At 57.1% G+C, this 24,948-nt stretch overlaps 4 protein-coding genes across 13 annotated transcripts in view; all 4 read left to right on the forward strand.

Annotated features, from left to right (window-relative positions):
* The window catches only part of ARNT (aryl hydrocarbon receptor nuclear translocator), a 30,709-nt gene extending 17,773 nt beyond the window's left edge, over positions 1 to 12,936 (forward strand). For 3 of the 9 annotated variants that reach the window (XM_026079062.1, XM_026079063.1, XM_026079066.1), the window contains 17 exons: positions 37 to 250; positions 336 to 401; positions 516 to 615; positions 1,020 to 1,085; positions 1,579 to 1,664; positions 2,172 to 2,248; positions 2,431 to 2,565; positions 3,042 to 3,116; positions 3,893 to 4,044; positions 5,769 to 5,879; positions 6,084 to 6,162; positions 6,541 to 6,664; positions 7,286 to 7,385; positions 7,784 to 7,934; positions 8,550 to 8,709; positions 9,161 to 9,312; positions 10,000 to 12,936. In XM_026079062.1, coding sequence (XP_025934847.1) covers positions 37 to 250; positions 336 to 401; positions 516 to 615; positions 1,020 to 1,085; positions 1,579 to 1,664; positions 2,172 to 2,248; positions 2,431 to 2,565; positions 3,042 to 3,116; positions 3,893 to 4,044; positions 5,769 to 5,879; positions 6,084 to 6,162; positions 6,541 to 6,664; positions 7,286 to 7,385; positions 7,784 to 7,934; positions 8,550 to 8,709; positions 9,161 to 9,312; positions 10,000 to 10,089 — 1,938 coding nt within the window. In that variant the 3' untranslated portion in view covers positions 10,090 to 12,936. Of the gene's footprint in view, positions 1 to 36; positions 251 to 335; positions 402 to 515; positions 616 to 1,019; positions 1,086 to 1,578; positions 1,665 to 2,171; positions 2,249 to 2,430; positions 2,566 to 3,041; positions 3,117 to 3,892; positions 4,045 to 5,768; positions 5,880 to 6,083; positions 6,163 to 6,540; positions 6,665 to 7,285; positions 7,386 to 7,783; positions 7,935 to 8,549; positions 8,710 to 9,160; positions 9,321 to 9,999 lie in introns of all 9 variants that reach the window. The other 6 variants (XM_026079064.1, XM_026079067.1, XM_026079061.1 and 3 more) reach the window with 5 other exon arrangements.
* A 1,988-nt stretch (positions 12,937 to 14,924) lies between these two features.
* On the forward strand, positions 14,925 to 17,655 carry CTSK (cathepsin K). Of its 2 annotated transcripts, XM_026079069.1 has the most exons (8): positions 14,925 to 14,987; positions 15,910 to 16,036; positions 16,294 to 16,416; positions 16,531 to 16,686; positions 16,758 to 16,976; positions 17,071 to 17,236; positions 17,326 to 17,431; positions 17,541 to 17,655. In XM_026079069.1, exons 1-8 carry the CDS (start codon positions 14,980 to 14,982, stop codon positions 17,638 to 17,640), a joined length of 1,005 nt encoding a protein of 334 aa, XP_025934854.1. In that variant the 5' UTR covers positions 14,925 to 14,979; the 3' UTR covers positions 17,641 to 17,655. The 2 variants fall into 2 exon arrangements, with proteins under 2 accessions (XP_025934854.1, XP_025934855.1); XM_026079070.1 differs by lacking the exon at positions 17,541 to 17,655 and having other exon boundaries at positions 17,310 to 17,425.
* Positions 17,656 to 18,923: 1,268 nt separating this feature from the next.
* LOC112972481 (cathepsin S-like) lies at positions 18,924 to 23,124 on the forward strand. The gene is made up of 7 exons (XM_026079071.1): positions 18,924 to 19,365; positions 19,641 to 19,763; positions 20,043 to 20,192; positions 20,270 to 20,494; positions 20,701 to 20,866; positions 21,094 to 21,196; positions 22,320 to 23,124. Exons 1-7 carry the CDS (start codon positions 18,943 to 18,945, stop codon positions 22,417 to 22,419), a joined length of 1,290 nt encoding a protein of 429 aa, XP_025934856.1. The 5' UTR covers positions 18,924 to 18,942; the 3' UTR covers positions 22,420 to 23,124.
* Positions 23,125 to 23,303: 179 nt separating this feature from the next.
* LOC112972517 (cathepsin S-like) overlaps positions 23,304 to 24,948 on the forward strand; it is a 5,319-nt gene continuing 3,674 nt past the window's right edge. The window contains exons 1-3 of the mRNA XM_026079129.1: positions 23,304 to 23,695; positions 24,317 to 24,532; positions 24,811 to 24,933. Of these exons, the coding sequence (XP_025934914.1) occupies positions 24,407 to 24,532; positions 24,811 to 24,933 (249 nt within the window). The 5' untranslated portion in view covers positions 23,304 to 23,695; positions 24,317 to 24,406. The remainder of the gene's footprint in view (positions 23,696 to 24,316; positions 24,533 to 24,810; positions 24,934 to 24,948) is intronic.

Consider the following 24,948-nt stretch of genomic DNA (forward strand, 5'->3'; position numbering starts at 1 on the left):
CTGGAGTAAGAGTGCATCCGTCTGTCCTGTATGCAGGAACTCAAACACTTGATCCTAGAGGCAGCCGACGGCTTTCTGTTCATAGTGTCCTGTGAGACTGGGAGGGTGGTATATGTCTCCGATTCCGTGACTCCTGTCTTGAACCAGCCCCAGTCCGAATGGTTCGGCAGCACCCTGTATGACCAGGTGCATCCAGATGACGTGGGCAAACTGAGGGAGCAGCTTTCCACATCGGAGAACGCGCTGACAGGTAAAGCAGCCTGGGAAAGGAGTAGGGGGTGGGCAGTGCAAAAGCCTGCAAAGGACCTGGTTGGATTAAAACCTTCCATTTGTAGAAGGAACTAAACCCTGGTGCCTTTCTAACAAGGATCCTGCAACCCCCCCTGAGAATGCATCTAAAGGTACCACTGGTGACACTTATATCTTGCTAGTTTCCTAGTATGTTACCTGGTGCCTCTGTTGGTGAAAGGATTTGAAAAACTGCAGCAGCACCTTGCTTTTTCTTCTTTCTTTAGGTCGCATCTTAGATTTAAAGACGGGCACTGTCAAGAAGGAAGGCCAACAGTCCATGAGGATGTGTATGGGTTCACGAAGATCTTTCATCTGCCGAATGAGGTAATGGAGAGAGTCCTTGGGGAAATCTCATTTGAGCCTGAGCTGAACTTGCTTGCTGGCCCCTTCATGCTCTGGTTCTGCTCATTCTGACCTAGATATGATATAACATAGTGGAGCTTGCCACACAGAGCGAACAACCAAGTTCTTGAGACTTTCTTTGCCCTATGCTAAGGTAGCTCTCAAGACCGAGTTTCAAGTAGGACTAACAATTTGCTTTGACCCCATGTGTCACCTCCCTTATTGAAGTCTGTGGAATGAGCGCTTTTCACTTGTGTGATGGAGGTTCAAAGCTTCATCCCAGTTTATAGAGTGCTTCCTCTCTTATTCAAGACTTCCACCTTGTTTTGACCTTGATAAACAAGGAGAAAAGCCTTTCCCTTCTTTCACTTCTAATTCTGGTACAGGTGTGGCAACGGCTCGGTGGATCCAGTCTCTGTAAATCGTCTCAGCTTTATGCGGAATCGCTGCAGGTAAATCATACCCTGGTTATGCACAAGCCTTCTGTGTTGCTAGGAGCAAAAGGAGCTACAGGTCTGTCGTCAGAGTGGTGGGGACACACTGTGGAGAGTGTGTGCAGGGTGAGCTAGCATAGTACATAGAGTTTAGATGGAGCTGCTGGTAGAGGAACCATAGTACCACTATATTGGGGAAGATGATATTTATTTTAAATCCTTTCTTTATTCCAGACTTGGATTTTAAGTCAATTAAAACCAAATGTTCTTCAAATTGTTGCTCTTGGGCCCTGGTGTACATTGTCTCTTTTTTCATTTGACAATGAGAGAGATTCCAACCTATTGTATCCCTGGACCTCTTGATTTTATGCCAAGTCTTTGTACTTTATACTAAATTGGGGTAAAGTCAGGCAGATTCAGGTAGGGGGTTTCCTATTTGTATTTTTAAAAGCTTCCACAGAATGTCTTCAGGATAAAGAAAGAACAATTGGAACTCTTTCTCTCTCCCAAGGAATGGCTTAGGTGCAGCAAAAGATGGTGAACCTCACTACGTCGTGGTGCACTGCACAGGTTACATAAAAGCCTGGCCTCCTGCAGGTAACGACTTACGCTGGCTAGCTGACATGTTCAGTCGTGGCAGCTTGCTAAGAAAATATGGTCTGAAGTTGTCCGTTCTCCACACTGAATGCGCTAGCAAATGCTTTCCAAATATGTCTAGCGTCCTTTCTCATTTTAGGATTGAACTAATTTTTTCAGGTGCTGTATCAGAGATCTGCATTTCGGAATGTTTATTAAGAGATGGGATATTTCAGTGGTTCAGAGGCATGGTGCCTGTCCTTGAGCAGTGTCCACCATGGAGGATGAAAATACTGCGTTGTCTAATTTGCCAGCTTGTGCTGAAAGCTACAGATCTCTCTTTCCCTTCTGGGGGAAAAAAGGGAGGGGGAGGCAATTTAATTTACCAAGTCCTTGCATGGAAAAGGATATTGGATTACAAAACAGAGTGGAGAGATGTGTTGAAGTCAGAGCTGCGTGCTTTTTTTTCTCTGAAATCAGTTTTTTGTGCTTTGACCTTACTGGAATTCTTTGGCACTCCTCTCTTAGGTGTTTCCCTGCCTGATGATGACCCGGACGCTGGCCAGGGCAGCAAGTTTTGTCTCGTGGCTATTGGCAGGCTCCAGGTGCGTAGCACTTTTTGGTGGTTCAACATTGCCTTGTCCTAAAAGTCCACGGAGTTGAACCCTTCTGCCTGAAGGTGTTCCCTGATTGCCACTAATCCGGCTGCAGGGCTGYGTGGAACTGCTGGCCAGCAGAAAGCAGCTCCTGCAAGATCTGCTAATACCACGTCTGTCTGGTCTTGCAGGTCACTAGCTCACCCAACTGTACAGACATGAACAATGTTTGTCAGCCAACAGAGTTCATCTCCCGGCACAACACCGAAGGCATTTTCACCTTCATAGATCACCGCTGTGTGGCTACTGTTGGCTACCAGCCGCAGGTGAGAAAACAGTAGGAGCTTTCTAAGAAAGAATTAGTTTGAACAGGCTTTTTCCCTCCTCCCTCCTTTGCACATCATGGTTCTGCTTGTCTAACAGATCTGATAAAACAGTGCCGAGGGACTAGACCAGATGTGTGTTTGTCTTCCACCAGTTGCTCTTTCATTTGCTTTTCTAAGTGCTTTCATCATGGGAAAGGTGGGTGGCTCTGGGTTATGTCTAATGTCAATTAAGGTAGTTTTTGCCTTCACTTGAGTTAGAAATCAAACATCAGTCAACTGCTGTTGTGCTTCTCTTAAAATACAGCACACCARTTCCTGTACTCGCTTTGTGCCGCAGTGATCTGGAGCGGGGGGAGTGTTGTGGGAGAGCAGTAACCACCTGTCCAAAGTGRAATCAATGGGGCAGACCTGAAACGGGGAGTCTGCTGGCCAGGTGAAAACTGACTTGATCTCCCTCCCAATTCCTTTAAAATTAGGAGCTTCTGGGGAAGGACATTGTGGATTTCTGCCACCCAGAAGACCAACAGCTTTTGCGGGACAGCTTTCAGCAGGTAAAGCATTTTAACTACCTCTTGGCATGCAGTATGATATACAAACTGCAATGTGTCTTGGTGCTTGCAAAGCAATGAAACTAACTGGAAAACCAAGAGAAGAATAAACCTTAGATAATTCTTCTTTGCCAAAAGGCAAACAGTTACAGATCTAGTCACGTAATTGTAAACATGCAAAACAAACCAGAAGTATCTGATGTCTAACTCTTGAATTCATCTTCTGGCTGCTAGTCCAGTCTGCTTTTAGGGCCAGAGACATGGCTACAAAGTGCTTRCTTGAATGCCATGCTTCATCTCTAGGGCCCAGCCCAGTGCCGCAGAACTCGAAATGGATGTGGTTTGCTTGCCCTGTTGTGGTTACTCTTATTTCTGAGGGCGTTGGACTTGTGGCAGGGCAGGTAAGACTGCCCATGTGCTTTCATGACTCCAAAAAGTAGCTGCTCATATCCATTTGTCCAAATAGTTGGCACCAGAAGCAACAGCGTGTGCATCATTCGCTGGAGGTTTTTCATACATCTCACCAGTGCAAAGAGATAAGAAAATGGAAGCTGAAAAGGGGCTGTTAGATTCTCCTACCATATCATTCTGGAAGCGAGATCCTGTAAGGGAGTAGTGGCAGTGCCATTTAGTTGAGGAAAATCAAGATATGGTCTTGTAGGCTTTGAGGCAAAGGGCCATCACGGGCTTCTAGTGGGGGGGTGGCTTGTGCTCAGAAGCAAGTTGCTCTTCGATGCCTTCTTTTATCAGGTACTACTGATGGCATTACATTTTTTTAGGTGGTGAAGTTAAAAGGCCAGGTTCTGTCAGTCATGTTCCGATTCCGATCCAAAAACCGGGAATGGCTCTGGATGAGAACCAGCTCCTTTACCTTCCAGAACCCCTACTCGGATGAAATTGAGTACATCATCTGTACCAACACCAATGTCAAGTATGTACATGGAAATGACTTGCCAACCACCAGTGATAGCACATGAACCAGATGGGATCTTGTCCCAGAATAACCAGGAACACAGAACTGAACTGCGGGAGCTTTGGCCTCTCCCCCTTGCCAAGCTTCCCATCAATTTGCATAGACCCTAGAGAAATTACTAAGTCCCCTGAGCGTTCTTTTTCTGGGCTGTGGCAGGCACTACAGGACTATAAAGTTCAAGAAATTTAATTCCTTTGGCCGTCTTGGTTGTATAGCTTAGCAAGCTGCCAAAGTTCRGCTCCAGCAATGCTTTGTTTAACTCTGGTTACTGGAGCAAGTTTCCTGTCTCTGAATTTGCATTCAGAGCTAATATTAGTAAAGTCCACATCTGAATGTAGCTCTTGGACTTCTGTGACAGTCCAGGAGGGCAGCTGGTCCAGAGTGTGGCTTTTCATGTGAGCAGGACTGTCTGCAAGTTCATGGCAGAAAGTAAACCCTTGTTTTTCTCTGCTGCTGTAGTTTGTCCTCAGAAACCAGCTCCTGGTGATGCTTTAGGGAGACAGCTCTCGCTGCTGCTTTCTTCTTTTCCCTCTCTTGACTGTTTTAGTGGGTCAGTAGTGCACACTGCTCTACAGCTGCATTTCCTTTGGGAGCGATCGTAGCTGCTGTCTCTTTCCATGAGTGAGCTCCAGGCTCCTCACAGAAGAGCAGAAATTGAAATAAAGAAGAAACGTTCCTATATGTGTTTCAAAACTGCAGGGCTGGTGAGAGCAGCAAATGGAGTCTCTCCAGCCAGACAAACGGAAAGCTCAATTGCTTGTGTTTTATGGGCAGGCGAAAAGTCGGGGGGTTTTTTTGCAAGGAAGAGAGGTCCTAGAGGGCAGGTAGCGCTTCTTGCCTTCCCCTAACAGGCAAGGTGCTTTCTGATGGAAAGCATTAAAAATTGAGCAGTGGCAACCCCAAACCTTTGGCTCTGAAGAGCTGTGGTCTGAGTGCAGGGCTGAGATCTGACGCAGATCTGATACAGGCTGAAATTCCTGTCCTGGTGTTAGAGCTATCTCTTTGAACTCATTCATTCCACATACATCCATTCCCACATCCATACTACACCTTCTAAATGCACTGCGCAAATTCAGACCAGATAAGCAGCGATCTGTGTCTGATTGTGCTTGAGATGCCGTTTATCTATGTGCATCTTTGCTGAGTTATCTGTATTAAGCTGTTTCATCTGTGAGATCAGGTCCTACTTCAAAAGCAGCAGCGTGCAAAACAACCGTTGAGGAAAATGCTGTATTTCCATCCCTTTCTTGTGGGGTGGGGGAGGATGTTTTTTAATCGACTTTTGACTGTAGACAGAAGAGCATAAAGAACTCCACCAACATCTTGGGYTTTTAAAAACTTAAAATTGCTGGTGGTCTCTGCAGGCGCCAACTCTGGAGTGTCTGGCATAGAGCTGAATGGAAACTTTAGGGGTTTTTAGGCCCCTCAACCTGCACTTGTGCTTTAAGGCTGCTGCAGAACTGGCCATGCTCCCCTTTCAGAGACCATGGAAACTGAGTGGAAAGATCCTTCACTTGAACAGGTTTTGCAAAACCAAAGCTTCCAATCTTGTTTGAGACAGGTGCATTCTCTTACGTTCAGTAGCCAACTGTTTGCTTTCCTTTGTCATTTTTTAAATATATCTTTCTCTTTTTCCTTCTCTCTCTCTCTCTCCCCCCCTCTCCCTCTATTTTTTTTTACAGGAATTCAAGCCAGGAATCTCGGCCTGCCCTGTCAAACTCAATGCAGAGGCCCCAGCTGGGGCAGAGCGTCAGCCTTCCCCTGGAGATGGGCACGGCACAGCTGCCCTCAAGGTCAGGAGGTGCTCAGCTCCTTTTACCATGCCTCTCTTGCTGGCTCTGCCCTCCTGTCAAATCGCCTTCCCACCCGAGCTTTCCCCTCTGCGGCATTGAACTCCCCCGGGCTAATAAATCATCGGTGTAACCATAGAGTATCTGTTCCCTTGGCAATCTTTTTAGCAGGCGCTGTTCTCCTATTACAGCCACTTTCTATTTCAGGCAGCAGCAGCCGCCACAACAGACGGAGCTGGAAGTGGTCCCAGGAAGAGAGAGCCTGTCTGGTTACGACCACTCACAGGTAGATCAACAGGGGTTTTGGCTACTCGTTGCCTTTGTTGTCCTACATTCTTTGGGGATTTAAAGGTGGCCCTGCAAGATTGGCTTGAGGGTGCTGAGAATTTGGATAGGGAAGGGTTCTGGCTTGGGTTTTGCTGYATCTGTGCTTGATTCTGACCTGCCTCTGCGGCATCCTCTTCACCATGCTGCTGTTGAGGCTGCCAGCCTGGAATGGCCGTGCTGTGCGGATAAAACTCCCAGGAGTCCTGAGAGCAGCCTCTTCTCGTGTGTGTGGAGCCCTGGCCTGCAAATGCCCTCAGCGGTTCTCTGCGCTGGCTGGGAGACGGCTGACTTCCTTGCACTTGAGGTACTGACTGCTCGTATTTATACCTGCTCCCAGGTTCCTGTTCAGCCTGTGACTGCYGCCGGCCCAGAGCACAGCAAGACGTTGGAGAAGGCAGAGAGCCTGTTTAATCAGGAGAGAGACCCGAGGTTCAGCGAAATCTACAGCAGTATCAATACAGGTAGGGAGCGCTGGGCTGTGAGCCACGGCCAGGGAGTGTTTCACGTTCGTCTGACTTGTGTCTTGGTCCAAGTGCTCTTCTGCTCTTTCCTAAGTCACTTGGAGCAGCTCTGGGTGTAGAGGCTGGTGTCCGTGTTGTGGCAGCCTAGGTCTTGCAGTAGGAATCCCCCAGATGGTGTCAAAATCACTGACTATACACTGATAYGTTGTAGTGGCAGCAAATCTCCCCACAGCCAACACCGCGCAGGAGAGGTGCGGCGAGGCAGTGGGTGATAAGGTGTCTCTTGTTGTGTATCTGCCTGCCTGCCTTAGTCTGATCCTTCCCGTTTGTCCCTGGAGAGCAGTTCTCTGTGTTCCTAGTTTGAGCACAGACTGCAGTGGATGCTCTAACCCCAGAGGACCTTAATGCGAAATTTATTAGAAAATGGAGAGGAAATCAAATTAAACAGGCTTTTACGAAACCATCTGGAGTCCATGTCTGGATAAGCAACAGCCGTGCTTGATGCTTTGGCTCAAAACGGTCTCCCTTCACGCGAGCACGTCTCTCGCTAACTAGTTCTCTGTCCCTGTTCCYGTTGCTGAGACCGTCTCAGCCCTAACCTGAATGTGCCTCTCTCCGCAGACCAGAGCAAAGCCATTCCTGCCAGCACAGTGCCTGCCAACCAAACCCTTTTTCAGCAGGGAAATGCTTTCACCCCCACGCGGCCTGCAGAGAACTTCAGGTGAGACTTTACGTGCTTCGAATGGGACGCTTGTGAGTTGTACCTTGTCCTGTAGTTGTGGTTGTTCTCTTAATGCCTCCCCCTGCAAGGGCTGAGGGCTCCCAGCCCCTCTTTACCTGGCAGTGATTGTCCATAAAAGTGCTCCCRCATAGTCTGTGCCTGTGCGACATCGCTTGGATCCTAGCCCAGTGGCTGAGCTGGGTGGGCAGCCTTGCCCACAAACCTAGCAGCTCCTGCTGGCTGCGCCCCTAGCAGGGCAGCAGGATGGGCTCTGGCACGGGAACAAAGTTGCCCCGCACTTTTCCTCCCCCAGTAACCTGCACGGATGGTGTCTGTGCCTCCTTGTCCTGTGATGTGATACCTAGCGTCCTTCTGAGAATGCCTCTCCCCTCTTCCAGGAGCAGCAGCATGGTACCTCCTGTGAACATTATCCAGCAGCAGCCCGCGTCAGCGGGCCGGATCTTAGCACAGATTTCGCGCCACTCCAACCCCGCTCAGGTCAGCGGAACCAACTGGGCTCCGGGGACACGGCCAGCATTCACGCCTCAGGTAGCAACATCCGAACCCTCGGTGCAGGCCCTGAGCCCCCAGTGCTTTACAGAGCCCTTCTGCTGGCACGAATCGACCYGCTCTCACTTGCTGGTGATGGTGGAGTGCTGTGTGTTGAGCGCCTCTGACTGTTCATGTTGGGAAGTGAACGGCTCAGAGGTGAAACCCCAGCAGGTGACAGGGCTGCTCTGCGCTCTTGAGGGAAGACATCTCCCCTCTGTGACACGGTCTGCTGTAGCTTTTGGTTTTAATAGGCTCAGTGGAGAGACTAGAGGAGGAASAGGTCGGAGACAGAACACATTTACTGCTCCAAGTGTTTGAAGTGCTCTAGGACCCTTTCTCTCCTTCCTCCCACTTCATGTGAGCTGCTGTTGTGCTAGGTGCTGCGCAAACACAGGCGAGGATGAGCACYTTGCATTGAGGAGCCCTTCTGCAGAAGGTTTAAGGTGGATCAGCAAGGATGGGAGATCACCCTGTCCTTATGCTGTCTTGTTTGGAGACAAGTTACCTAGCTGCAAAGTTGACCCAGTCCAGCAATTACCGCCCTGGTGAAGATGAAGGTCAGAATAAATGCATCTCTCTCTTCTTCCTCTCATCTTTCCTTCTGTCTTGCAGCAGGTGGCATCCCAGACAGTGAAGACTCGGCCCCCTTCATTCGGTATGGGGACTTTCCAAGGCACGCCGTCCTCCTTCAGCCCTATGACAGCCCCTGGCTCTACAGCTTCCCCCAGCGGGCCTGCTTATCCAAACCTTGCTGGCCGTGGCACAGGCTTCAGTGAGTATGGCTYGGGGTGCTAGGAAAGTTGATGGGGTGATGACAAAATCCCCGTAGAGGAAAGCTGGGAGCCTCAGTCAGACGTTCCTTGCKCCGAGGCGGAATCTCTAGTGCTTGCTATGTGTGTTGTGAATGGCCAAGCGTTGCGTGTGCAGCTAAATCCCTGCTTGTCCCGGCTAGCGCTGCCCTTTTCAGCTTCATAGTCTCAGTGTGGGGTTCTAGAGCAGATGTTTCAAACAATTTGCAGGCTGGTTGGAGCGGGGGGAGCAAAACACCTGTGGGATTCCCCTGCATTTGTTGTTCTACCCCGTAGATGGGCATTCGCAAATGTCTTATTGCGCGTGATAGTTTAGCGGCTTTTCCCGGGGGGGTAGATCCCGTCCCATTAAAGGATCGTAGACACCGCAGCCTGAGCTAGGAAACGTTTGCTGACTTGTTCCCTGTTGAACAGCCACAGAGGCAGCGCAGACCTCTGCCCCCTTCCAGACGCGCGCAGCCGAAGGCGTGGGGATGTGGCCGCAGTGGCAAGGACARCACCACGGCCCGGCCTCCGGGGAGCAGCACGTGCAGCAGCCGCAGCCAAGCCAGCCTGAGGTCTTCTCAGTAAGACGGTGCTTTTCTTAACCTCCCGAGTGAGGACCCTTGTGTGGGCCCATCTTGTGGGAATGAATGGGCTTCAGTTCCCAAGTGCGGACAGTAGGCTGAAACGCCGGGAGCTTGTCCTTGTAGTTTGTAATATCCGGTGAGGTCTCAAACTTGTGAATAACCTGATGGAGCTGGGGGTGGGGAGGAGAGGGCAGAGAGGCCTTGGCTGGCCTTGCTTTGCGTCTTGGTCTGGTGTAGGATGAGCGTGAAGCTCCTGCTCTGAGCTCGGGTGAAGCGGTGGCCCTGTGTCGTTGCCAAACAGCTCTGTGGTTGAACTAACCCTTCTGGCTCCGATTTAAACAAAAATCCCAAAACACGTCGAGCGTGCAGACTGCTCTTCCCCTCTGCTGCTCCTCGGCTTGGAGACGCAAGCCCGTTTAGAAGACGCGGCAGACTTGCCCCAGCAGTGCTTGAGCTGAGGAGAGCTGAAATGCTCAAAGCAAAGATATCAGCTTGCAGGGGTTGTCCCCCGTTTTCAGAGGGATCTGTGTAGTCACTGCTCATGGCTTAAATTCCTCAGTCTCCACAGCCTTGGATACAAACCCTGCGTCCTCTTAGCACCTAGTATGACAGACTCGTCCGCAACTAAATCGCCAGTGCACCCACCTAGCCCAGATAATAACCGTATCCTTGTTGTCTTCGCAGGACATGCTGACAATGCTGGGAGACCAGGGACCCAACTACAACAACGAAGAGTTCCCAGAGTTAAATATATTCCCTTCTTTTTCAGAATAAAATAAGCCCCAGGGAAAGTAAAATATAACTATATATAATACCTATGTGTAAAGGAAAACACCTAAGTCTTTTTTTCAAAGACTGTTGAACTTTCTAAACACTTCCTACCTTCTGGAGGCAAAACTCTGCCCGAGAGCCCGGAGGACGGACGGCCCGCGCGGGAAGAGGATGCTGTGGTTTTGGGCACCTCCTCCATGCAGCGCTGGCAGCAGCGACTATTTGCCTGGAGGCTTCAGGACTCGAGTGCCGCCAGAGCAGTGGCGCTCATTGCCCGAAGTCCCCGTGTTCGCAGGGCCACTCATGAGCGGCTTTTGCTCTGCACACTGGGTTGGTAGGAGGGATTCCTGCCTGGATTACAGGCAGCTCCCCAAATCCATAAAGTGGCTTTTACTGTTTTTATTTCAGTCTTCTATACCGTGACTCTTTTCTATCAAACACAAAGTATTGTAACTTTTTAAATGTTGGAAGAAACTCTTCCAAGCGTTAACCCTGCGTGACGCGATTCTGGAGGATGCTGGGGTAAGAATCCTTGTCGTGATCAGGCTTTCCGGTTGGGAATCGCCCCCTAAAGGAAGCTTTGACATCTCTGGAGGATTGTTACTGYGTCTCTGTTTTGGGGTGTTTTTTTATTTAGATTCCCACGTTCACYGGCGCATTATGGTTTGTTTGGATCCCGTCTCTCTTTGTGAACTGTGCAATGAATATGGGCCTCTGTAGTCAGTGTGACCTATAAACTCCCTCGGGGCCCTGTCATTCCTGTGAATGACAGGATAGTTACGAGCCATAAAAATATTACGTATGTAGCTTTGTTCTCCATGCATCAGTTTTACAGCTGATGGTTTCCGTGCTGCCACAGACCGATGTTTCAACGGGCTTTTTGTCAGCTTGGGGCAGGGGGAMGAAAACCTGCCCTGCACTTTCCATGCGATTTTTACCACTTCTAGGTCGACTTCCTCGCCTTTGCTTTGGAGCTGGACATCTGGTTCCCTGGACAAGGGAGGCCCTGGATTCACTCAGGGGCCTGCTGGGGAGCTGCATTTTTCACTACATGCTCAGAACGGCAGTGTTCACTCTTAAATTCACGGTCTCCCTGAAGAAATTCCTCCTGCCGTATGACGACCCCGTTGCCAAATCACAAAATGGAGGAGAGCAAGGAAAGACAGGGAATGGAATGATTTCTTCTTTAAACCTCGACTCTGAATCTGCTGGCTTCCTCCGTGGAAAAACTTGTGGCAAATCTCGCTTTCCTCAGGGTGTGGAGGGGCTGGAAGAACATTTTGATCCCCCTGTGACGGCAAGACTTGCTTGAGTTTCAGCAGGAAAACTCGTTCGCTGCCGTGTTTGACTTGGAAAGAAGTTTGGCTTAACTGCAAGGAGGGGGGGGGAGAAAGAACAGGAATCTTTCTTGGAAACCTGGTTTTATCCTGGATGAAACCTGCTGGGAATTTCTCCTTCCCCCCTAGAACGGCCGCTGCCGCGTGTGAGTGAGACCGCTTGAGACACCCCGGGCATCCTCTCCCYGGCGCGGTGCAAGGAACGGACGTGGCTTTGGGACTTGCGGGGTCTCCGTGGTGCTACTGTGAGGAGAGACCCTTGTGAGAGCAGACTTCAGCGATACGCTGAGCAGGTAACGGCCGCGTGGGAAGCTTTGAGCAAAACGGCGTAAAGCGAAACGAGCTTCGGTGTTTTCACTGACCCGGAGTGGTTCGTCTTGACAGTGGAGCAGAAAACTTTTTCTCTTTTCCCTGTTTTCTCCTGCTTTTGTTGGAAAATGAAGATTTGAAACTTCAAACGCTGCTTCCAAATTCACATATGGGAAGTTGGGAACCTCCTATTAGGTAGTCTGGAAATATCTCTGCATCCATCCCCTTCCTTTTTTTAACCTGGGGAAATCAAGCCACCAGCAATAAGCACGTCTTGGACCGTGGCGATCTGTCGCGTCCCATGTTGTCACTGTCACCAGCTCCCTGGCTGTCGGGCTGTGGAGGTTCCTCAGGCTTAGAGGAGATCTATTTTGTGAAGTGGTAAGGTGTTAACTATCCTGGGTATTCGGACGTGGCGTCGCAGCACCCGCTCGCAGGGTGACGGGARCGTGCCAAGGACCAGCGCTGAGCCGCACCGTCCCCCAGCGGCGGAGCTGTGCCCGCCTGCCAAATGCTCCGAAACGCCGCGGCCACGAAGGAGGAGGAAAATTCCCGTTTCTACAGAAATCGAGTCCTGTTGTACCACGTGCCCGAGGGGAGCTCAGGAAACTACAGCCCCGGCGATCGGCGAGGAGGAAGCGACGTCCCTCGGCTGTTGCACTCCGCCCCAGGGCGGTGGTGGGAGCTGGACTTGCCCCTGCTGCTTTGCAGTCTGCACATCCCCGGCCGAGAGCGCGTCTTGCCCTTTGCTCCCACCCGAGCCACGGTGGGCGATGCTGTAGACCCCCCTCCGATTTCAGGTCCTGCTGCAGATGGGGAAAACAGCCAGGGCAGCAGATGGTGCTGAACCTGTTAGGAAATGCCGACCTGGCTTATCCCAGAGGATGAGGACTGGCCCCGTGTCCACCACCCTCCGGCAGCGAGGCCCCCAGGACCTGCGCCATCGCAGGGGCCGGCGCAGAGACTTGGGGGACGGGGTGGGACCGCGGCCCGGGGCAGAGGCTCGTTTCCTTTGCAGCCTGTTTTGATAACTGTATTTTTTTCAATGCCGGGGGGGGGTATTTTATCGTACAGTCGCAGGGGGCCGGAGCCAGCCCTCCTCCTCGGGCCTGCTGTGGGCCAGGGCTCCGTGTTGTGACAGAGGTTGCAAATAACTATATGTAGCAGAGATTTTACAACAAGATATTTTCCCTCTTTTTCAAAACTGTCTTCTCTTTTTTGCCTCCTTGCTCACCTCTGCCCCGGGGGGCAGATACAGCTCCCCTGTATCCCCTGCCCTGTGCGAGAGCAGGGGGGTCGCGGCTCCGGAGATGACCGTGCTGGGCCAGACTGGACCCTGCGGATGCTGCTTTCCCCCGAGCTCCCTCCCTTCCTCGCCCTCCCCCTCTTAATGACTTGCAGCCGCCGTCTGGAGCACATTAGCGGGCGCTTGTGATCTCCGCGCTATTCCCGGAGCTCGCTTGGGGCCTTTGCAAGAAGTCACGTTCTCCCCGAAACGCGGCGCAGCCCAAAGCCCCCAGGAAGGGCCCTGTCCCCCCTGCCTCTGCCCCCTCGTCCTCCTTCCCTCCGTGGACCCAGGCGTCCGGCGGCTGCGAGCAAGTCGGGGCAGGAGCGCTCGGCTGTACCGACGCTTCCCCGCRTCTCCCGAGGCCGGCGCCGAGGGGGTCACCGTGCCACGGGGCTGGGATGGCCTGGCGCGGCGCCTCGGTCACACGCGGCCGACTCAGGGCCCCGTGCTCGGGGACGGGCTGGCCGCCGGCAGCGATGAGTCCGCGGTGAACCCTGTGCTGACTCAGCCGCCCCTTTCCAGGCAGCCAGGGCCCAAGGGAGCYGGCGTGGGGTGGGGGGGTCTCACTCCTGGGGCACCCCGAGGTTGGGCAGAGACACGGGGGCAGTTTAGAGGCGTCTGAGCTGGCTCCAGCCTGGATCTGCCCTGCCTAGGCTGCCCCTTAACTCTGCCCCTCAGCATCCCCTTAACTCTGCCCCTTGCTCCCGGGCCGACCCCGGGGGTTGCTTCATGCCCGTACTCATGGCTGGATGGTGACGTCCCCATTGCGGGATGCCCAGGCAGGGGACATCTGCCACCCGGCTCCGGCTGGGGCCCTCCGGGCAGTGAATAAGGTGGCTTTTCTGAGTCGTCCTGCCGGGGAGCCGCGTGACGGGGCACCAGTCACCGCAGAAAGCACCGGCTGGCCCCGCTTCCGCCTGGTTTGGCTGCCCGGGGCAGGGGGGGCAGGCTGGGCCCTGGGGCCCCAGCTGTCCCCGTCCCCGGCGGTGTTTGCCGATGCCCCAGCCTCAGCGCTCCTTGCCTGAGCCAGGTGTGAGACGTGGGTGCTCGCYGTGGTGTGACCCTGCTGGGGAGATGGGGCCCAGGCTGGGCACTCGGGGTCCTGTCCTGTGTTCATGGACACACGTGTGGGCACATGTCAGCACAGGGAACAGGGGGCACCACCTGCCCCGGGTGTCATGCAACGACCCCCAATGTCCAGGGAGGTCTAATCCTGCCACACAGCACCTTCCCTGAAGCCAGCGGGAGCTCAGCCCGCTCTGGGGTGCTGGGGCAGGGTCTCCTGGGAATAGAGGGAATAGATCACCCCATCCCACCCCAGCCCCAGGAGAGTGTCCCCAGGGCAGAAGATGGCACTGAGGCAGGACCCTGGGGCAGGAGGATGTCCCTAGAGCAAGACCCTGGAGCAAGAGGATGTCCCCAGGGCAGAAGGATGTCTGCAGGGCAGGAGGTGGCACTGGGGCAGGAGCCTGGGGCAGGAGAGCACTCCTGGAGCAGAAGATGTCACTGGGGCAGGACCTTGGGGCATGAGGACATCCCTGGATCAGGACACTGCGGCAAGAGGATGGCCCCAGGGCAGGACTCAGGGGCAGGAAAACGTCCCCAGAGCAGGACCCTCTGCAGGACCCCAGGGCACGAGGACATCCCCAGGGCAGGAGGACGTCCCTGAAGCAGGACCCCAGGGCAAGAGGACATCCTCGGGGCAGGAGGACGTCCCCGGGGCAGGACCCGGGCGGCTGCCCCCGAGGCCCCCAGCTGACTCAGCTCTGTCCCGGAGCATCATGTGAAGCCGGGAGGGAGCCAAGGCCGCGGTTCCCTCCCCCAGCCCTGAGAGAACCCAGGCGACTGCCCAAATTTTCCAGCTGCCTCCGACTTCCTCAATCCAGCAGCATAAAAGAGCCGCGGCCGCAGCACCCTCATCCCCGGCCCAGCCTGCGCCGCGCTCCCGCCGACAGCACGATGCCCGGGTAAGCAGGCCAGGGAGGGAGAGGGGCCCGCAAGGGCATCGCCGGGGCGTTCGGGTGGCTTTCGTCCCAGGGGAGAAGGAGCCCGGTGGGAACGTGGTGGGGCAAAAGGGCTTAGTCGGGCGGTATCAGACCTCCATGGAGTTTGGGGCTGGAAGGGGGAAACTGAGGCACAGGGGGGCTGTGAGGGCAGCGCAGTGCCAGGCCACCGTCCCCTCCCCTGCTCTGCCCCTGGGGACTGGGAGGGAAAGCTGGCAGTGTGGGAGGCAGGACTCCGGGATTCGGCTCATCTCCCGCTCCCTGCGCCCCCAACCTCGGTGTCCCCGCAGCTGGGGGGTCCCGGCGGAGCCGCGGGCGCCGGGTGCTGCTGGAAACGCACCGGCGGCGCCGTAATGGGAACCAGCTGCCCCAGCTCATGTGATGCCTGCGGCCGGCCAGCACCGCCCCACAGCGGGGTCCGGCCCAAAAACAGGGATGGACACGGAGTCCCAGCCCCTCCGTGGCCCTAAAATATGGTGGGCACGGGGTCCCAATCCCCCATAGCCCGATAACGGGGTGGGCATAGGGTCCTGAGCCCCATCARTGGGGTGGGCTTGGGATTTCAGTCCCCTGTTGCCCAAAAATGTGGTGGGCACGGGGTCGCGGCCACCACTGCCTGGCATCGGGGTGGGTACTGGCTCCCGTGGCCCAAAACCGGGGTGGGCGCAGGGTCCAGGTCACCCACGGCCCAGCGTCGGGGTGGACATGGGCTCCGGGTCCCCTGCAGCGCAACAGCGGGGTGAACAGCCCCAAAACGGGGTGGGCACGGAGCCCTGGCCACCCACGGCGCAAACCCGGGGTGGGCACAGGGTCCCGGCCCCCTTCCAGCCCTCCCGGGCTCGGGCGGCCGCCGCGGCCGTTCCCCCAGCATTTCACCGTCCCCCAGGCTGTGGTGGCCCAGTCTGCTGGCCCTGCTGGTCCCCGCGGCGGTGGCCCAGCTGCGCCCCGAGCGGGCGCTGGACGCCCAGTGGGAGCTGTGGAAGAAAAGCTACCGGAAGCAGTACAACGGCGAGGTACGGCRGGGCCGGGCGCCCCTCCGCCGTGGCCCCTTCGGGGTCCCCTGGGGGGGGTTCCGGGCTATTTGGGGACTGGGGAGCCCCCTGGAAATGTGGGGGCTCCCAGGGTTTGGTGGGACTGGAGGTGTCCCYGTGGGGCTGATCTATTCGCCCCCCATACCTGGGGTGTGATGAGTTGGAGCGGCGGTGGGGGGTGCGGGCAGGGCCCCGGCATCCCGCGCCGGCCCCCAGCGCCGTCTCGCCCTCCGGCGCAGGCGGACGAGCTGTCRCGGCGGCTGATCTGGGAGAAGAACCTCCGGTACATCAACACGCACAACCTGGAGCACTCGCTGGGCGCCCACACCTTCGAGCTGGCCATGAACCACCTGGGCGACATGGTGAGTGGCCCGGGGACAGGGCGGGGGGACACCGCGCCGGGAGGGACGGGGAGCGAAAGCCCGCCGGGGCTGCCCGCCCTCGGCCGTGCTCAACCGCCTCGGCTCCTTCCCCAGACCAGCGAGGAGGTGGTGAGGACCATGACAGGTCTCAAGGCGCCCCGGGGCCACCCGCGCCGCAACGAGACCCTCTACGTCGCCGACGAGGCCGAGCGGCCGCCGGCCGCCGTGGACTGGAGGAAGAAGGGTTACGTGACGCCCGTGAAGAACCAGGTAAGCGGGGCGGCCCCGGGGCGCCCAGTGCCTGGTGTCACCCCGGCGTCACCTCGGCTCGTCCCCGGCAGGGCCAGTGCGGGTCGTGCTGGGCCTTCAGCTCGGTGGGCGCCCTGGAGGGGCAGCTGAAGAGGAAGACGGGCAAGCTGCTCTCGCTGAGCCCCCAAAACCTGGTGGACTGCGTGACCAACAACGACGGCTGCGGCGGCGGCTACATGACCAACGCCTTCGAGTACGTCCAGCAGAACCGTGGCATCGATTCCGAGGACGCCTACCCCTACATCGGCCAGGTCGGGGGGGGACACGGGAGGGTGGCCCGGGGACGCCCCAGCGGTGCCCTCGCCATCCCCCGCGTCGCCTTCACCCGGTCCCCGTCCCTCGCAGGACGAGAGCTGCATGTACAGCCCCACCGGGAAGGCGGCCAAGTGCCGAGGCTACCGGGAGATCCCCGAAGGGAACGAGAAGGCTTTGAAGAGGGCCGTGGCCAGGATCGGCCCCGTCTCCGTGGGCATCGACGCCAGCCTGCCCTCCTTCCAGTTCTACAGCCGGGGTGAGTTCGCGTCTCCGGCGGCGGCCCGGGGAAACCGAGGCACGGCAGGGCGCCCCGTCATCCCTGTGACCAGCCGCCCTCTCGCTCAGGTGTCTACTACGATGAGAGCTGCAACGCCCAGAACATCAACCACGCGGTGCTGGCGGTGGGCTACGGCGCGCAGAAGGGCACCAAGCACTGGATCATCAAGAACAGGTAGCGGGGGACGGGATGGGGACGGGACGGGATGGGAYGGGCATCGGCCGGGGCCAGGCTTTGCCGGCGGCRAAGGCGGCGGCTCAGGACCTGCCCTTTCTCGCCGCAGCTGGGGYGAAGAGTGGGGCAACAAGGGCTACGTGCTGCTGGCGCGCAACATGAACAACGCCTGCGGCRTCGCCAACCTCGCCAGCTTCCCCAAGATGTGAGCGCTCCCGGCCCGCTCCCGCGCYGCGCCGCCTCCGCTGCCGGCTGCCTCCTGCTTCTCCGGTGCAGATGGATGGCGTGATTAGCCCCCACCTCGCTCTGTTTTCCCGGGGCTTGGYGCCGTCCCCCTTCCCCTCTGCCGCACGCGCTGGGTTCCTCCTTCCCACGGCCCTGGATGCTCTCAGGGCCAGGCCTGGTCGGCTCCGGAGAGTCTGATCCGGCCGGAGATGCTCGTGCAAACGGGCCCCGCGCCGGCCTCTGCCTCCGGGAAGAGCGTAGGTGGGCAGCGCCGCACCGGCTCTGCCGCCTTCCGCCCGCGCAGGGTGCGGATCCGGCCTCGCCGCGGGTCCCGTCTGTCTCCCCCCACCCCGCTCGGAGTCCCGGTGGGCTGCTGAGAATGATACGATTTTATTTTTAAAATAAACACTGTTGGGAATAAAAGCTCGGGCTGCTTTGCTCTGCGCTGCCCCGGCCGGGTGGTGGGAAGGGGCTGTCGTGCTGGAAAAATCCTTCCCTTTCCCAAGAAGGCAGGAGCCTGGGGTGGAGCAGGAGAAGAAGGTGCTGCCGGAGCCAAAGGGGACGGTGCTGGAGTCGTTCAGCATCGGCTCTGCAAATCCCTGTGCCTCGAGAGGGGCGTTTTGAAACCGAAACCCCTAAATCCCAAATCCGAGTGGTCCTTTTAATGCAACAAATCGGAACCGAGTGCAGCCGAGCTCGGGGCAGGCGCTAACAGGGAGGGAAGGTGATATTTGCTTTACAAACTCACCGGTAAGTTATTTTCCCGCTCGCGCTCGCCCGCRCGCCAAGACGCAGGTGCCCGAACGGTCTGGGCTGGTTCCCGGCACGTGACGCAGGGGACGAGGGACGCCGGCTCTGCCGTCGGGGCCTGCTGGGACGTCAAGGTTGTTCAAAACAAGAGCGGGGAGAAAAGAAAGTGAAATCAGAGCATTTCCTCATTCACCGGCTCCCCGAGCCAGACGCCAGGCTGCAGCCCGCGGCGGGGAGCGGAGGGACCTTCTCGCGTCCCCCTAGCTCGTCCCGGTCCCTCRTCCCCAGGCCGAGCCGGGCTTCGCGGGAAGGCGCCCCACGGCCAGGCAGGTACGTCAGACGTTCCCCTCGGGTGGTTTGGCCCCTGCCGGGAGGTGCTCGCCAGGGCAGAGGACGAAGATGCAGAAAGGGTTTGCGCTCACCTGGCGGGGATGGAGTTCATCCTCGGCGCTTCTCCCCCGGCGGCTCCTTTTCCTCGAGAGCCGCTGAACTGACGGAGGTGGAAACCGGCTGTTTGCAAGAGGAAATATCTGGGGATGCTCAGAGTTTCCAGACAGGGAACTTCCTGGGGGTGGTTTCRCACACGTGGGGGCATGTGTGTGCGCATGCAGGGCTGCACGTGCAGAGGGAGGGTCCCATCCTGCCCCGCGGCTGCACTGGGGRCTGCAGAGCCTCCCTGTGCAACTAGAGACAGCTCCCGGACGAGGAAAAAGGTGCAAAGGGAACGTGGGGGTTTGGGAACAGCAGCGGGGGGAAGTATAACCCCCTGCCGTAGCCAGGTTGGGGATCTGCCGCTGCCTCACTGCATTGCTCTCCGGTCCGAGCCGAGCGGGATGAAGCTGCTGGCCTGCGGCGCCTTCCTGGCCGTGCTCGCTGCGGCGCTGGGGCACCCCGACCCCGTGCTGGACCGGCACTGGCAGCTCTGGAAGAAAACCCACGGCAAAGAGTATCGCCACCAGGTAGGGTTGGCTCAGGGGGTGACTTGGGGCCCCAATGCGGCGGGTGCTGCTCTGGCTGCTCCCTCCTTGCTCGAGACGCGGCAGCGTCGCACACCAGGAGCGGCCGMACTTTGCAGCGGGGAGAGGAGCCCCCGGGTTGGAAGTACTGCTGGTTCCCAGGGGGATTTTGGCCGGGAAGGGTCCTGGCAGCCTTGCGCGGGGGTAAAATGAAGGGTTGAAATGGCTGCCGGGCCATTTTGCCTACCACAGCGCTACGGGGCTGGGTTTGATTTCAGAAAGAGGAAGGAAAGCGGCGCGTGACATGGGAGAGGAACCTGCGCCTGGTGACGCTGCATAATCTGGAGCATTCCCTGGGGCTGCACTCCTACGAGCTGGGCATGAACCACCTGGCAGACATGGTAGGTGAAGCCCCCGCCGGCCGCGGGGCTCGGGCGCACCGCGATGCCGGGCTTTCGGTCGAGCAGGGCCGGGGATGAAAGGCGTCRCGCCACGGATGCCTTGCCCGCGTGCGCTAGTCCCCGTAGGCTGCAAGGACAAACCTGGCTGCGTGCATCTGGCGAGGACGGCACAGCCRTCCRGGCACGGACGGATCCGCTCTCCCGTCGCGCAGTTTCTCCCCGCGTCCGATGGCAGCCTGGGTGGCGCGTGGCGAACACATGTGTGCTTCTTCCCACCAGACCAGCRAGGAAGTGGCAGCTTTGCTAACGGGGCTGAAAGTTCCCCAACARCGAAACCGGACCTCTACGTTCCGGCCGATGCCCGGCAGCAAAGTCCCGGACACCGTGGACTGGCGGGAGAAGGGCTGCGTCACGGCCGTGAAGAACCAGGTGCGACGTCTCCCTGCGCCCGCCCAGCTCCGGGCGCCRCAGRGCAGCGTCTGAGCGCGTCTYGGGGGCTTTTGCAGGGCGCCTGCGGGGCGTGCTGGGCCTTCAGCGCCGTGGGAGCCCTGGAAGCCCAGGTGAAGCTGAAGACGGGCAAGCTGGTGTCCCTGAGCGCCCAAAACCTCGTCGACTGCTCCCGGAGCTATGGGAACGAAGGCTGCGGAGGCGGATGGAGAACCAAGGCTTTCCAGTACATCATAGACAACCAAGGAATCGACTCGGACGATTCCTACCCGTACACGGCGCAGGTGGGCATCAGACCTGGGCGACGCTCGGCTCAGCCCGGGCTGCCGAACCATTAAAATGGAAGAATCACAGTCCTGTGGCTTCCAAAGAAAATCCACCTCGGCAAAACCGTAGGCGCATCCGCGTTTAAAGCTGCGGGCGTCAGTTCTGCGCCGCGCAGGTAACACGGAGCAGGAGCCGACGGGTTTTCCCCTTGCCCCTTTGCCAGGACGGCACGTGCCACTACAACCCAGCGGCRCGGGCAGCCAACTGCTCCAGCTACGTCGAGCTCCCGTACGGCGACGAAAGCGCGCTGAAGGATGCCGTCGCCAACGCGGGGCCCATCTCCGTCGGCATCGACAGCAGCCAGCCCACGTTCTTCCTGTACAAGGCGGGTGCGTCTCCCAGCGGAGCGCCGGGAATAGCGACCGAGGGCCGCGCTCTGCTTCCCGCAGCCCGACGCGTTCCAATTTAAAGCTTTGCGGGTTTGACGTGCGTCTTGCTGGCGTTGCCCTCTTTTTTGGCGACAGGCGGCTGTGGCATTGATTAACACCCACCGGAGAGCGAACTTCACTCTGATTTGGGGCCGGTTGTCTTAAAGGTGTTTCCAAACGCCTTCCAGGTATCTACGACGAACCCCGTTGCTCTCAGATCGGGAACCACGCGGTGCTCGTCGTCGGCTACGGCACGTCGGACGGGAAGGACTACTGGCTCGTGAAAAACAGGTACAGGGAACGCAGCCGCTGGGCTGCTTCTCCTCGGCTCAGCTTTGAGCCAAAGGGGCGCCCCAAAGATTTCACAAACGTGCCAGCGACGCATGTCTTAGGGCTTGATTCCTAGGGCAGCTCTCCTTGTACCGTCCCGGTAACATAAAATGGCTTTTAAATGGGCGTCAGCTTTCTTTACGTACGTTTAAGGGCCCTCGATTAAGCCATACAAACCTGAATCGATGACAGTCACCCGAATCGCTTCTGCACGGCTCATCGGAGTTGGCTCCAAACCGGCCCTTCTGTGCCGCGGGAAATTCCAGCGTTTCAAACGCTCCTGGATGCTGAGCCGGAGCCAAGAGCTGGCGTTTCTCAGCTTACCGTGGAGGAGAGACACCGAGCAGGTTTGCTTCAGAGAGGCGCCGGCGTTGCCTCCGGAGAATCCCCTCGTTTAAACAGTCCGGAGGCGCAGCGTCAAGGAGCGTGGCAGCCAGGCCGCCGCTCGCCTTGCAGCGTGTGMGAGCGCGAGCGTTTCTGCACCGTTTAAAGTTCCAAACCAGAAGGGGCAAAGCGTCGAAAGGGAACAGCCCCACTCAAACCTGCGCATCTCTGGAAAATGCTGTGATGTCAGCAAGGCTCCATTTAGCAACCGAAAGGCATTATCTCTCTAAAAATATATATATATACGGGCAGCTCTATAAACGAAGCTTCCTTATCTTCATGTCGGAGTTAGCTTAAAAAAGCACCAGTTTTCTCCTGTCTCTCTCATCTCCAGCCTTGGTCGGATTTTTTTCAAAGCGAAACATGTTTTTAATATACAAAAACAATTTGCACACCTTTGCCTGGGATTTCCCTCGTGGCTTCAACTCACTCCAACGCATAGAAATGATTTCTTTCCTTCCGCCCCCCAGGAAGAGTTAATGGCAGCAAAATCTGGCAGGGGCAGGGAGGCACTCAGGAGGTTTGGCCTTTCGGGGCAAAAGATGTGAATTTGGCTATCCCTGTGGCTGCAGGGGAGGAAGAGCGAGCGGGTCTGTAGCACGGAGATGAGATGGGGCCTGGTTTAAAAAATGGGGGGATGGTATGGAAGGAAGGGGCCGTCTTCCTCTTGTCTAATGCTGCTTTTTCCTTCTTCCCAAAGCTGGGGAGTACATTTTGGCGAGCAGGGCTACATCCGAATGTCGAGGAACCGCGGAAACCAGTGTGGGATCGCCAGCTACGCCTCTTACCCTCAGATCTAAGGGGGGGCTCTCTGCCTCGAGATAAGCTCTTGGGATGCCACCTCTCGCCCCGCTGATCTGGATCTACTCCGGCCTTGTTTAAGAATCCCGTTGCATTTTTACAGATGTGCAGCAGAAACTCTGAATGATCGCAGTCGGTCTCTTCGAATGTCTTGTCAAGTATGACCTCTTAATTCACCCTCCCCAAGAAGATCTACTAAAAGGGGGTCATCTGTCGGAAATTATTTCAGTTATCTGGGTGACGGGCTCTCTGGTGTCATCGCTAACTCTTGCAATCTCCGGCAGCCRCAGCTGCCTTTTAGAAAATGACTCAGCTCCATCTTAGCAGCTCCTGTGACACTGCTTTGCCTCCTCCTCCTCTCCTAGAAGATGGTTTCTTGCAGCCATTTTATGTCCGAGGTGCTTCGCAATGCTGAGAAACGCGCCTTGCTGCCTGGCTCGCCTTCRCGGGATCCCAGAGGAAGCCCCGGCGCGGAGGCTGGCATGTGATTTTTCCAGCTGCTGCCGGAGACTTTGCTGACGGCATGTTCAGACCGACTGCAACGTCTGCAATATAATGTGCATTAAATGCATCTCCCGCTGCCCGTGCAGCGCCGAGGCTGGCCGCCGATACAGCAGGCTCGGCTCCGTGCAATCGTTATATTCAAACCGTGTGTTCCCCTCTGCGCTTCCCCACGGAAAAGCGAATAAATCCGATTTTCTGAGRGCTGGCTTTGGTCTGGTTGATGCGCGACGGCGGTGAGATGGGAGTTCGGTTCTGGTCCGAGGGCGCTGCCTGGCTCAAACCAGCTGCGGGGGGGGGGGGTCCATGCTCATCCTCGTCCCGTCTCTCAGCTCCGCGCTGAGCCCCAGAAATGCAAAACCGTGTTAGTCACCCACAACACAACTGCGAGCCCCGCTCCTGCCCGCYGGCCCTACAAGCCAGTAAAGCACTTTGGGAGCTTTGCCACACCTCTACGTTAATTTTGGGGGTGCCAGGAACAGCAAAGCGCTTCACTTTCTCAGATGCTGGACCGGCCACTTCAAATAAACCCGCGAGTGGTGTGACAGGTCGCGTCCCAGCTAAGTGAAAACGAAATCAGAGCATTTCCTCATTTCCTGACTCATGTGATTTGTCGGACAAGTCGTAGCTGCAGCGCGCCCGGTGCCAGAGCTCTCGGAGACCCCAGCAGCAGGCAGGCACTGGGTGCACACAGGATTTGGCCCTGGCACCCCGCCACCGCCAGGGAGCTGAAGAGCTGCGCCCAGAGCCCCGCACTGGCCGCAGGCTGTTCAGGTACGTTGGGTGCTATCGTATTTTAAACCTACTCCGGGACAAGCAAGCTTTGAGGAAGTAAAAAATCAAAGAAATGATGTTTGCGTAGTGGAGTTTGACTCCATTTTATCTCTAATCTCCTCCAAGACTTCCGTGGCCAATTGAATTCTAGGTGGGAGCCCCCTCCCCAGGAGCTGGTAGGGAACGGCCGGATGAAAATAGGATTTTTTGCTTTTTACGGTGGTGGAAAATGTAGGTATGTCAAAACAGCCGCCTGGCCAGGGGATGCATAAGCCTCCCCCCCAGGAGGGTTTCCCAGGCAGGGTGGAACTGCGAGACGACGCACATGTCTGGATGTGTCCCTGCGTGTTTGCGTCCGAACAGGCAGGGTTCGGGCCCGGCAGGCTATTCCCCAAGGGAGGTTTCTGGGTCCTGGATGGGATTTCCCTGCCCTTCTCCCGCCTTGCAGGCGCTGAGCATATGTGGCAGGACAGCGGGGTGGGCAGTGCGGCTGCGGGGTGCTTGTCCGGGTGGGCAGGACAGGCGCCGTCGGCATCACCTGGTGCGGGAATCCCGCAAAGGGCATGCGAGGGAGCMCGGTGATGACATCCCCGACCTTACCAAACCGGATTTGTCACCAAGGGGTCAAGCACGGCCCGGCTCCGGCGCTGAGTCCTTTGCTCCCAGCCTGTGCGCAGTGTCACTCCAACTCTCCGGTCCGAGCCGAGCGGGATGAAGCTGCTGGCCTGCGGCGCCTTCCTGGCCGCGCTCGCTGCGGCGCTGGGGCACCCTGACCCCGCGCTGGACTGGCACTGGCAGCTCTGGAAGAAAACCCACGGCAAAGAGTATCGCCACCAGGTAGGGTTGGCTCAGGGGGTGACTTGGGGCCCCAACGCGGCGGGTGCTGCTCTGGCGTCGCACACCAGGAGCGGCCGCACTTTGCAGCGGGGAGCGGCGCTCCGGCCAACGGCGCTTCGAAGCGCTGCTGGTTCCCGGGGGGATTTGGCCAGGAGAGGTCCCGGCAGTCCTGCACGGCACGACAGCGCAGACCGGGGGGTTGCAACGGCTGCCGAAGGCCTGTAGACCCCTGCCTGGTTTTGCCCACCACAGCGCTATGGGGCTGGGTTTGATTTCAGAAAGAGGAAGGGAAGAGGCGCGTGACATGGGAGAGGAACCTGCGCCTGGTGACGCTGCATAATCTGGAGCATTCCCTGGGGCTGCACTCCTACGAGCTGGGCATGAACCACCTGGCAGACATGGTAGGTGAAGCCCCC

The sequence above is a fragment of the Apteryx rowi genome, unplaced genomic scaffold (genome assembly GCF_003343035.1).
Source record: "Apteryx rowi isolate R43461 unplaced genomic scaffold, aptRow1 scaffold_492, whole genome shotgun sequence".
Lineage (NCBI taxonomy): Eukaryota > Metazoa > Chordata > Aves > Apterygiformes > Apterygidae > Apteryx > Apteryx rowi.